Genomic DNA, 13,017 nt, shown 5'->3' on the forward strand with positions numbered 1-13,017 from the left:
TAGTGTCAGAACTGAATTGAACTGTGAGACACCAGCTGGGGTGGGGTGGGGAAACCTGCCCCAATACGCTTTTCCCCCCTACATTTTTGGCTATATACTCTTTGACTGCCTCTTCCTCTGGAATACTTTAAATATCATTTTAATAGTTCCTCCAACATGGTTGATTACATTTTTAGTATTGATGGTTGGGACCCATAAACCATGAAAGCTCGTACATAGACAGACATGCTGTTCATTGTAGTATACGGGTTTATGGCCTGCAGAGAGGCATGATACATTCCACTGAGTACCATTCCTTTCAAAAAGGAAGCTCCTGCATTGAGTGTCTGCCCCTTGATGGTCAGTGTGTATCATAGCAACTGGTGGGATGATCAGGCACTTAGCATATTAGCTTTTTTTTATATATATATAGATAATATAAGCTTTGTTACAAGGAACTGGCTCATATAATTGGCTGAGAAAGCCTATGTCTGCTGTCTGCAGGCTTAGAGACCCAGGAAAGCCAGAGGCATAGGTCAAAGGCCTGAGAGATGGCGACCTGATGGGTAAATTCTAGTCCAAGTCTGAAGGCCTGAGAACCAGGAGTGCTGAGGGCGGGTGAAGATCACTGTCTCAGCTCAGCAGGCAGGCAGAGAACACAGTAAACCTTCCTCCATTGTTTTGTTCTAGTTGAGCCTTCAACAGAGTAGAGGATGCACACCCACGCTGGGAGGGCCACTTGCTATACTCAGCTATACTAAATTCAAGTGCTAATCTCTTCCAAAAACACCCTCACAGACATCCCCCAAAATATTATTTAACCAGCTGTCTGGGCCTCCCCTGGCCCAGTCAAGTTGACACATAAAATTAATCATCATACCGCCTTCACCAAGTGACCAAGGTGAAACATGTTGATGTCATGCACCTGTTACAAAGTAATGAAGGGGCATTTCACCTCTGTGGTTTTCTTTCCAAAAACCCATCCTAGTCTAGACAAGAGAAAAACATCAGACGACCTTCTGGATGAAGCTGGGGCTGCCCGGATCATGGCCAGAGGGAAGCCTGGGTCCCGGGTGTCACAGGGAAGCTGGTGCTGGCCACTGGAGGAGGGAAGCCCTACTATTTTTTAAATATATTTTATTGATTTTTTACAGAGAGGAATAGAGAAGGATAGAGAATTAGAAACATGGATGAAAGAGAAACATGGATCAGCTGCCTCCTTCGCACTCCCCCTGGGGATGTGCCCGCAACCAAGGTACATGTCCTTGACCGGAATCGAACCTGGGACCCTTCAGTCCACAGGTGGACGCTCTATCCACTGAGCCAAACCTGTTAGGGCAGGAAGGCCTACTATTGCATGAATTTCGTGAGTTGGGCCTCTAGTTTATAAAAAGTCCAGTCCGTTATTTTGTAGACTGTCCCTTAATTTGGGTTTGTATGATGCTTCTTCATTAGATTCGGGTTTTGGTAGGAATGCCACAGAAGTGGTTCTGCTCCTTCTCAGTGCATCATGGTAGAAGGCGAAAGCTGCTAGCCTGACCATTACTGCCAAAGGATGGAAACAGATGCATACAAGTGGCATATTAATTTACCTTTGAATTTAGACAAAACATATTCTCAAACAAGGTAACACAGGTCCTTCATTAAAATTTCAGATCCAGAAAGCTTAAATGTATATCATTCTATCCATAATGTAAGAAAAACAAATTATGACAAGCCCATTATCCTCTATGAACAAGGGTATGCTTATGCAGATAGGACGTAAAACTGGATTCGAATATTAAAAGTGACAGTGAAATATTCCCCGGTTCTGTCATTTCTACAGTGATCCAACCATGGGCTGTTGGATAGAACTGCAGACCGTCTCACCATGGACTCCAGGGTAGACATGAGGAATGTCACCACCATCCTGTTCTCCGAGGAGGCCTCATTGTCCAGGGGCAGCGCAGACATTGCTACTTGGGCCATGATCCCTGTGCCAGAGAAGGAGAAAGAAAGTGAGTGGTAGAAACCCACAGTGTCCTGCTCACACTCAGAGCTGTGAGGGTCCTCCACGTGACCTACTTCAAACCTTCCTTTACAGTGGGAGAAATTGACACTTAGCACAGTAAGTGATCTACCAAGACATCTGCATAATAATGCTAACTCTCATATGGTGTATTTCCCACGAAACCTAGACACCACCTTCTCATAAAGTAAATTCAGGTTTTATACCAGAGAAAGAAGCATGTTAACCATTTCCTAGATGAGAAGGGAAGGAAATGAACCCTACAGACCCAGTGATGTTTTGTCATACTTCAGCTTGGCAGGGCAGACACCACATCCTGTTTCACATGTACAGAAGAAGGAGGGTTTTGTATACTAAAGACGGAGAGAGAAAAAATCCCCTTTCCTTTCCTGCTAGGACTTCTCCTGCCTAAAAACTCACTCCAAATGTTGCCAAACTCTGTATCAAGTCAGCATTAAAACACTTCTTTGAAAAAGTTTCTCCAACACCATAGGAAGCTTTTGTTAAATAAAGCATGCAAAATAAAGAGAATCCAAGATGGCTGCTCGGGTAGGCACCTAGCCGCAGCCGCACGCAACAATTTCAATAAAATACAACTAAAATATAGAATGGACATTACCTAGAACTACAGGAAAGTCGACTGACTGGAAATTCTACAACGAGAAGCAAGAAGAAAACCAGAAGGAAGCGCGGAGGAGCTGTAAAAGCCCAAGGTACAGAGACACGCGGAGCACGCGGAGAGGACGGAGCCGGAGAGGAGGGAGGCCGAGTGCCTGGCTGGTGTTCCCTAGCGGGAAGGAGATAAACACTCCGACTGTGCTGGGCCCCCAAGTGCTCTGAACCCCCGTTTTAGGCCAGACCCCGGGGACCCAGGCTCATCCAGAGGGAGCTGGGCTGTAAGGCGGAACCCGGGGCAGCGGCGAAAGGAGGTCCCAGAGGCGGCACACTGCGCGCAGAGAAGGGCCGGTCGGCTGTGCCGTAGGGCTGCCCTGGCGGGAAGGAGACAGGGGCTCCAGACTGCTGTGAACGCCACCTCCAACTCCACTTCCAACTGAACTGAACCCCAGTTTCGGGCCCATTGCGGGAGAGCCTACACTGTTTGGTAGCAGGCGAAAATCGAGGGCACCTTTCTCTCAGAGGTGCTTGCAACAAGTACTGAAGGACCCTGAGTCTCAGGAGTCGCATAGGGCGGGGCTGATGGAAGCCAAAGCTGTAGGCTCCACCCTGAAACCCCGCCCCATAAGGAAAACTGCCTGCGAAAATGTCTAAACCAAATAGATCACAAACGAAAGAAATGGAGGATAAAAAGGGACTGGATATAGAGTTCAAAACCACACTTATAAGGTTTTTCAAGAGTTTCCTAGAAAAGGCCGATAAAATAAATGAGACCTATGAGGATATGAAAAGGGATCAACAAGAAATAAAGAATACATTGTCTGAAATAAAAAATATTATACAGAGTCCTAAAAACAGAATAGAAGATCGCAAGAATCAAGTCAAAGATTTGGAACATAAAGAGCCAGAAGACACTCCTCTGCAGAAGGTAGAAGGCAAGAGAATCCAGAAAATTGAAGATAATGTAAGAAACCTCTGGGACAACTTCAAATGATCCAACATCAGAATCATGGGGGTCCCAGAAGATGAGAGAGAGCAAGATATCGAAAACATACTGAAAGAAATAGTGACAGAAAACTTCCCCCACCTGGGGAAAGAATTGGACTTACAAGTCCAGAAAGCACACAGAACTCCAAATAAGAGGAATCCAAAGAGGACCACACCAAGACAAATCATATAATAATTAAGATTCCAAGAGCAAAGGACAAAGAGAGAATATTAAAAGCAGCAAGAGCTAAGCAGGTGGTTACCTATAAAGGAGCACCTATACGATTGTCAGCAGATTTCTCAACAGAAACCATGCAGGCCAGACGGGAATGGCAAGAAATATTCAAGGTGATGAATAGCAAGAACCTACAGCCAAAAATACTCTACCCAGCAAAGCTATCACTCAGAATCGAAGGTCAGATAAAGAGCTTCACTAATAAAAAAAAGCTAAAGGAGTTCATCACCACCAAACCAGAATTATATGAATTGCTGAAGGGGGTTCTTTTGGAAGAGAAAGTAAATAAAGATAAAAATTATGAACAACAAATACGTAACTATCAACAAGTGAATCTAAAAACCAAGGAAATTAAAAAAAAATCTGATGAACAATATTAACTGTTGAATATAATAGAATCAGAGGTATGGAAGGGGAGTGAACTAATGATTCTTGGGGAAAAGGGAAGAGGGGAATGTGGGAAGAGACTGACAAAAACTGTGCACCTATGGATGAGGAAAATGGGGAGTGGGGAAAGGGCAGAGGGTGGGGTGGGAAGGGGGGGGAAAGGAACACTTGTAATAATATGAACAATAAAAATTTATTTAAAAAATAAATAAATAAATAAATAAATAAATAAATAAATACTTGTCATGCCCCTGCCATAGTTGGCTTAATTATGTTTGTAAGCAAAGGGTAAGTAAAGCAGGCCAGGCCGGTGAGGTAAGCTTATGCAGAGGGAGGCATGAGGCACTGGTCCCCACAGAGCTGACAGCCAAGAGAGGCAGGCTGGGGTTTCCCAGACCATTCAGCAGCTCCGTGACCCCAGCCTCCTCTTCTCTGAAGGATACACTAAATCAACCACCTTCACCTCTGACCATTCCTGAGCTCCCTCACCCTAAAATCAAGGGAACCACCTATTTGATGAGTCATCCATATGAAATATCCAGAACAGAGAAATCTCGGAGACAAAGATCAGTGTGGCTTAGGGCTGAGGAGAGGGGTAGCTTCAGGGTACAGGGTGGCTTTCTGAGGTGATGAAAATGTTCCAAAATTGACTGTGGTGATGACTACACTAAAAACCACTGAATTGCTTTAAATGGGTGAATTGTGTGATATGTGAATTTTACCTAAATAAAGCTTTGATGTTGTCATCATTGTCGTTAATCCTCACCGAGGATATTTTTCCATTGGTTTTTAGAGAGAGTGGAAGGGAAGGGGTGAGACTGAGAGAGAAAGAGCTATGTGAGAGAGACACATTGATTGGTTGTCTCTTGCACTCGGCTCTGGGGATGGAGCCTGCAACCAGGGTACATGCCCTTGACCAAAATCAAACCCTTCAGTCCTCAGGGCCTATGCTCTATCCACTATCCAAACTGTCTAGGGGTAAATGACGCTATTTTAAAAAATAAAATGAAATCAAAGAGAGGTTGGATGGAGAAAAAGAAATTAACATTCAGAGGACACATACTACTAGGTGCCAGTGCTTTTCTGATAATCCAATTTAATGCTCCAATTATTCCATGCAAGCACTCAGAAAAAGAAGCCGGTTCACACTCAGAAGCCTGGAGGACGCGTTATAAAATGTCCCCATGTGGGTGGTTTGTGAAATGAAAAAAACATCATGAGGTCATGACATTGTGTGTCCTTAAAACAACCTCCAAGCTCAGAGGTCTCTCCATGAAGCAGACCAAAAAGATTGGGACACTCATGTCTAAGCTCAATCAATCATTGTTTATGTCTGCCTATTTTATTTAGCAAGAAGAAAAATGGTCAAATAGACCATTTACTCTTTCCTTTTTACTATAAAAATTCTTTCAACTGCCGAAACCGGTTTTGCTCAGTGGATAGAGTGTCGGCCTGTAGACTGAAAGGTCCCAGGTTCGATTCCAGTCAAGGGCATGTACCTTGGTTGCGGGCACATTCCCAGTAGGGGGTGTGCAAGAGGCAGCTGATGGATGATTCTCTCTCATTGATGTTTCTAACTCTCTATCCCTCTCTCTTCCTCTCTGTAAAAAAATCAATAATAATAAAAAAATTTCTTTCAACTGATGTAAACTAGACTCTCACTAGAATTACATTGCATTTCTTTGATTATTAGTGGTGAAATACCCGCTCATGTCACAAAATTTTTAAATTAAGGTATAATTTACCTATAGTAACTTCACCTTTTTAGGGCATAGTTTTATATGTCTTAACAAATATAACATCTGTAGCCACTACCAAAATCAAGGTATAGCGAACACAGTTGCATCACCCCTAACACTCTTCCAGGCCCCTTAGTAGTCAATTCACACCCTGCACCCCAGCCTCTGGCCATAACGGATCTGTTTCCATCCCTGTAGTTTTTTGGTATTCCAGAATGTCATATAAATGGAATCCCATGCTGTGCTGGTCACTGTATCAGTTTTAAAAATATATATATATTTTATTGATTTTTTACAGAGAGGAAGGGAGATAGAGAGCTAGAAACGTCGATGAGAGAGAAACATCGACCAGCTGCCTCTTGCACACCCCCTACTGGGGATGTGCCCGCAACCAAGGTACATGCCCTTGACCAGAATCGAACCTGGGACCCTTCAGTCCGCAGACCGACACTCTACCACTGAGCCAAACCGGTTTCGGCTGTATCAGTTTGTTTTTTTTCTTTTCACTAAGTACACATTGTAGAAATATACAATTTATCTTTTTGCCTGGTAAAGAACTTTTGGGTTATTCACAGTTTTTTGTTTTGTTTTTATGATTATGAATAAAGCCACTACAACCATTCACACGTAGGCTTTTGTGTCAACCTAAGTGTTCTTTAAAAGAAAATATTTTTATTGATTTCCGAGAGGAAGGGAAGGGGAGAGAGATATAGAAACATCAATGATGAGAGAGATTCATTGATCGGCTGCCTCCTGCATGTCCCACCATCCCACAACCTAGGCATGTGCCCTAAATGGAATTGAACCGTTCATAGGTCGATGCTCAATGGCTGAGCCATGCTGGTCGGACTAAACCTAAATTTTCATTTCTCTTGTATAAATACCTAAAAGTGGGATTGCTGGGACATAGTTTAAGTATATTTTTCGCTTTAGAAGGAAGTTCCAAACTGTTTTCCAAAGTGACTGTATCATTAGTGTTCCTATCACGAAAGCATGAGAACTCCAGGTGCTCACATCTTTGTCAAAGCACAATATTGTCAGGTTAGGAAAAAACAACGTTTAGCCATTCTAATATGTTGGTAGTGATATTGCTTTGTGGTTTAAATTTGCATTTTCTTTAAATTAAAAAAAATATCTGAGGATATTTTTCCCATTAATTTTTTTAAAATATATTTTATTGATTTTGTACAGAGAGGAAGGGAGAGAGATAGAGCTAGAAACATCGATGAGAGAGAGTCATCGATCAGCTGCCTCTTGCACACCCCCCACTGGGGATATGCCCACAACCAAGGTACATGCCCTTGACCGGAATCGAACCCGGGTCCCTTCAGTCCCCAAGCTGACGCTCTATCCATTGAGCCAAACCGGTTTAGGCTTTCCCATTAATTTCTAAAGAGAGTGGAGAGAGGGAAGAGGAGGAGAGAGAGTGAAACATCTATGTGAGAGAAACACATTGATTGGGCTGGGGAACCTGCAACTGAGGTACGTGCCCTTGTCTGGGAATAAACCCGAGATCCTTTGGTCCATGGGAAGGAGCTCTAACCACTGGGCAAAATTGCCAGGGCAAAATTTGCATTTTCATAATGACTAATGATGCTGGACATCTTTACATGTGCTTATCTGCCATCCATATATCATCTCTGGTGAGATGCCTGCTCAAATTTTTTGTCCATTTAAAAAATGGATTGAGCTGAAGCTGGTTTGGCTCAGTGGTAGAGCGTCAGTCTGTGGACTGAAAGGTCCCAGGTTCGATTCTGGTCAAGGGCATGTACATTGGTTGTGGGCACATCCCCGGTAGGGGGTGTGCAAGAGGCAGCTGGTCGATGTTTCTCTCTCATCGATGTTTCTAGCTCTCTCTCTCTCCCTTCCTCTCTGTAAAAAATCAATAAAATATATTTTTTTTAAAAAATAAGTTAAAAAAAATAAAAAATGGATTGTTTGCTTATTTTTATTATTGAATTTATAGAATTACTAGAGGCCCGGTGCACGAAATTTGTGCACTGAGAGGGGGGAGTTCCTCAGCCAGGCCTGCACCTTCTTGCAGTCCAGGAGTTCTTCGGGGATGTCCGATTACCACTGCTGCACTTGCCATTCGTGAACCCAGCTTCTGACTGAGCAGCACTCCCTGTCCGCATCATAGCAACCGGACATTCTGATTGATTTGCATATTAGCCTTTTATTATATAGGATTTGCAAATGTTTTCCTTTTTGCTATAGAGAACATTACTGAGACAACTGATAAAACTTAATGAGGTTTTAGGATTGTAATGTATTAAGGTTAATTTGATTTTGATTGTAATACTGCTGTTGTAGGAGAATATTCTTGTTTATAGGAAATACACACTTTAAAGTATCTGGGGATGATGTGGCCTCAGGTTGATAATTTCTCTCTAGTAGTTTTTGTATCATAGTTACAGTTTTTTGTAAAGTCAACATTGTTTCAAATTTTTAAATTATTTTTAAAACTAACCTAAGTATATGTTTCTTTCTGTTTTTAAAAACTGTACCGTCACCCTGATGCAGCTGGCACCAAGCCCTGTGTTCACTAAAGGCCAGGTGGCCAGTCACACTGATCACGCCTTCCTCTCCAAGTGGAAGGAAAGAGGGAGAAAAGGCTGTTGAATTCTTCACTTGCAGCTCTGAGCAATATCCAATCTTATATTTGATATCAGTTTACTTCAAATTACCAGCATGAAATTAAAAACACAAAGCTTAGCCCAGAAATTTCATTCCTTAGTATATAACCAATGAAATAGGATGAATTCAAATTCTAAGCAAGGTTACAGGCAGAGCTTCCTTTTTTAAATTAAAGAGCCAGCCCTATGTGCACTTAGTGATTATCTCAATGCTGGCCTTGAAAAACAATGCTGTTCTATCCAATTGAGAAGGTGCACCTGGCATGGTATTGAGATTGTGGGCATATCTGGTCTCTGGCCTACAGGTCAGACAGCTAAGTTTATCTTCATCATTTTTCAAACGGGCTAAAGCAAACTAGAAAGCAACATTTTATCTAGGAAGAACAGCAGAAAATTCCAAACAACAGTGTTGCAAAATAGGGGTTTTCCTTCTCAGAACCTTTAAAAATAACTACCTGCCTCTAAAGACTGGCAGTCGTCCTCGTTTGGAGTCTGCCTGGGTGTGGTGCTCTTGCGGCTGTCCTGGCCAGATATTTCAATAAACCTTTGCCTGCTTTTTTAAAAATAAATCATCAGCCTCCGGTGGTCTTATTTTGAACCCAGGGTTCGACCCCACAACACCCAAGAGTTGAAAACATATGCACATAAAAACGTGTACAGGAATGCTCATAGCATTACCCACAATAGCAAAAAAAAAAGTGGAAACAAACCAAATTGCCATAAATTGACAGAAATGTGGTATGCCCATACAATAACTATTCAGTCATAAAAGAGAATGAAAGACACCAGACCCAAATGGCTCCTTAGTCCACCTACAGAAAATGTCCAGAGTAGACAGGGCAAAAGAAACAAAAAGTACACTAGCAGTTGCCAGGAGTTAGGGGTGGAAAATGGGAAATGACTGTCTAATGGAATCGAGGTTCCTTTTTGGGTGATGAAAATATTCTGGAATTAGTGGCGATGGTTGCAAAACTCCGAGAATAAACGAAAAACCAATGAGTTATATGCACTTTTAAAGGGCGAATTGTATTGGGGTCCCTCAGTAAACAGCAAAGCTTGGGTTTGAAGGGCGGAAAATACAGCCTTGCGGATCTTTCCCCCTTCCCCGCCCCCAGCTATAATGGGCCATATAGACTCTTCTTAGGGCCTCTGGGCTTTTCCGCCCACAGGCCGCCGGGGACCGCCGAACAGACCACACCCCCGACAAACCCACGCCGTGGACCACTCGCAAGGTGAGGGGCGGAGGCGCCCGACTCCGTGGAACAGGCAGTTACCAGGCAACAGAGGAGGCCCGCCCCCTAACCTACCCAATTAGGCACGTCTGCCCACAACGCGAGAGCACCGCGTAAATCAAACGGGGCGTGGCCTCACGCACCCCCAGCCCCTGAGAGCTCAGGACTGGCAGCATCCTCCCGCCCCCTCCGCTCCGCCTGGCCAATCGGAAGGGAGAAGGATGCGCGTTCGGTGCGTGCTACCGTCACCCCCGCAGCCGAGCTCCCTCGCCCCACCCCCACCCCCTGGGCCCTGCCCTCCGGCAGCGCTGCTCCGGGGCCCGACGGGGCCGGCGGAGTAGGGCCACTTCCCTCTAGGCATCTGGGCGGGCGGCCTCCCTAAGCCTCCCCTTCGGCAGGCCCCGGGGGAGCAGACAGTTCCGAGGAAAGCACCCGCTCTTAATGGCGGCGGAGGCGGGGTACGCACCTGAGGTCCCCGGCAGCGGGCAGGGGCCGGCGGGCGGCGGCGTCCGAGGGCTCGGCCACCGGGGGGCGGCCAGAGGCCGAGGGCGGCCGCCGGGAAGGCGAAGAGGTGGGGGCGCGGCGTGTGGGCGGCGGCCGAGGGCCTGTGCCCCACTATCCCTCCTTTGTCTCTTTCTCCCCTTTTTTTTTTTTTTTTTTTTTTTGGCTTCCTGGAAGGCAGCCTCAACTCTGTCTGCGGAGCTCCAAGTGGGAGTTGCCGTTTCCGGTGCTGCCGAATCCAGCCCTGCTGCACACTCAGTTAGTTCCGGCAGGGGTGGGGAACCTTTTTTTCCTGCCAAGGGCCATTTGGATATTTATAACATCATCCCCTTGACATACAAAATGATCAACTTAGCCTGCTATATTTGGCCAGACATTTAATTAACTCACCCCTAATGCCTTGGCAGGGCCGGGCCAAATGATTCTGTGGGCCTTATATGGCGTGTGGGCCGGACGTTCCCCACCCTGATTGGAGGCTCCTGTTCAGCGGAAGGCCAGACGTGCTCTCCATCCCCAGCCTCTGGAGTGAGTGGCTGGCACATGTCTGGTCTCATCCCTGGAAACCGCCCCCCAGACGTGAAGGGTACTTGCTTGCTGTAATTGAATGCGTGAGCATGATTGCAATGTGTAGTTTTTTGGAGGGGTGAGGTCACAACTCCACTGACGGGTGAATCCACCTGAAAGCCATCCAGTTGTTGGTTACAAACTGTATCAGCGTGTCCTGACCTTCCCATGTGGTCAGTGACATAAGCCGACTAATCAAGAGATGCCCATCAGCTGATGGGGGCCACTTTAGCGAAGAGTCAAATATTACAATAGTGTTAATCTGATTTAAGTTTTAGTTACATTTTATTTTTTTTAATAAGTTTTTATTTATCATATTATTACAAATGTTCCTTTTCCCCCCCCCACCATTGCTCTCCTCCACCAGGTTCCCACCCCACCCTCTGCCCTTTCCCCACTCCCTATTGTCCTCATCCATAGGTGCACAGTTTATGTTCAGTCTCTTCCCACGCCCCCATCTCCCCTTTTCCCCAAGAATCGTCAGTTCACTCCCCTTCCATACCTCTGATTCTATTATATTCAACAGTTAATATTGTTCATCAGATTTTTTTAATTTCCTTGGTTTTTAGATTCACTTTTTGATAATTACATATTTGTTGTTCATAATTTTTATCTTTGTTTACTTTCTCTTCTGAAAGAACCCCCTTCAGCAATTCATATAATTCTGGTTTGGTGGTGATGAACTCCTTTAGCTTTTTTTTATTAGTGAAGCTCTTTATCTGGCCTTCGATTCTGAGTGATAGCTTTGCTGGGTAGATTATCTTTGGCTGTAGGTTCTTGCTATTCATCACCTTGAATATTTCTTGCCATTCCCGTCTGGCCTGCATGGTTTCTGTTGAGAAGTCAGCTGACAATCGTATAGGTGCTCCTTTATAAGTTACTACCTTCTTTGCTCTTGCTTCTTTTAATATTCTCTCTTTGTCTTTTGCTCTTGGAATTTTAATAATGATGTGTCTCGGTGTGGTCCTCTTTGGATTTCTTTTGTTTGGAGTTCTGTGCGCTTCCTGGACTTGTAAGTCTAATTCTTTCACCAGGTGGGGGAAGTTTTCTGTCACTATTTCTTTCAGTATGTTTTCGATATCTTGCTCTCTCTCATCTTCTGGGACCCCCATAATTCTGATGTTGGTTCGCTTGAAGTTGTCCCAGAGGTTTCTTACATTATCTTCAATTTTCTGGATTCTCTTGCCTTCTAACTTCTGTGGAGGAGTGTCTTCTGGCTCTTTATGATCCAAATCTTTGACTTGATTCTTGCGATCTTCCCTTCTGTTTTTAGGACTCTGTAAAATATTTTTTATTTCAGAAATGTATTCTTTATTTCTTGTTGATCCCTTATCATTTCTTGTTGACTCCTTATTAATTTTAGTTGATCTCTTTTCATAGCCTCATCCGCCTTATCCATCTTTTCTGGGAAATTCTTGAAAAACCTTATAAGCGTAGATTTGAACTCTATATCCAGACGCTTTTTGTCCTCCATTTCTTTTGTTTGTGATCTATTTTGTTGTCGCATTTCGCAGTTACAGATGGGACGGGGTTTCAGGGTGGAGCCTGCAGCTTTGGCTTCCGTCAGCCCCGCCCTATGCGGGTCCTTCAGTGCTCGCTGCCGGCGCCTCTGAGAGAAAGGTGCCCTCGATTTTCGCCTGCTGCCAAACAGTCTATGCTCTCCCACAATGAGCCCGGTATTGGGGTTCAGTTCATTTGGAAGTGGAGTTGAAGGTGGCGTTCACAGCAGTCTGGAGCCCCTGTCTCCTTCCCGCCAGGGCAATCCTGCGGCACAGCCGGCCGGCCCTTCTCTGCGCGCAGTGTGCGCGCCTCTGGGACCTCCTTTCGCCGCTTCCCCGGGTTCCGCCTTACAGCCCAGCTCCCTCTGGATGAGCCTGGGTCCCCTGGGTCTGGCCTAGAACGGGGGTTCAGAGCACTTGGGGGCCCAGCACAGTTGGAGTGTTTATCTCCTTCCCGCTAGGAAACGCCCACCAGGCACTCGGCCTCCCTCCTCTCCGGCTCCGTCCTCTCCGCGCGCACCGCGTGTCTCCGTACCTTGGGCTTTTACAGCTCCTCCGCGCCTCCTTCTGGTTTTCTCCTTGCTTCTCGCTGTAGAATTTCCAGTCAGTCGACTTTCCTGTAGTTCTGGGTAATG

General features: G+C 45.1%; 1 protein-coding gene across 2 annotated transcripts in view; it reads right to left on the reverse strand.

The window, feature by feature from the left end:
• The window catches only part of LOC311621672 (general transcription factor II-I repeat domain-containing protein 2), a 34,087-nt gene extending 22,963 nt beyond the window's left edge, over window positions 1–11,124 (reverse strand). Inside the window, exons 1-2 of one of the 2 annotated variants that reach the window (XM_084881992.1) lie at window positions 10,285–11,124; window positions 1,849–1,952 (exon numbers count right to left, since the gene is read on the reverse strand). In XM_084881992.1, coding sequence (XP_084738118.1) covers window positions 1,849–1,947 — 99 coding nt within the window. In that variant the 5' untranslated portion in view covers window positions 1,948–1,952; window positions 10,285–11,124. The remainder of the gene's footprint in view (window positions 1–1,848; window positions 1,953–10,284) is intronic. The other variant, XM_084881993.1, reaches the window with a different exon arrangement.
• Window positions 11,125–13,017: the final 1,893 nt, after the last annotated feature.

The sequence above is a fragment of the Pipistrellus hanaki genome (assembly GCF_964339955.1).
Source record: "Pipistrellus hanaki genome assembly, chromosome: 4".
Lineage (NCBI taxonomy): Eukaryota > Metazoa > Chordata > Mammalia > Chiroptera > Vespertilionidae > Pipistrellus > Pipistrellus hanaki.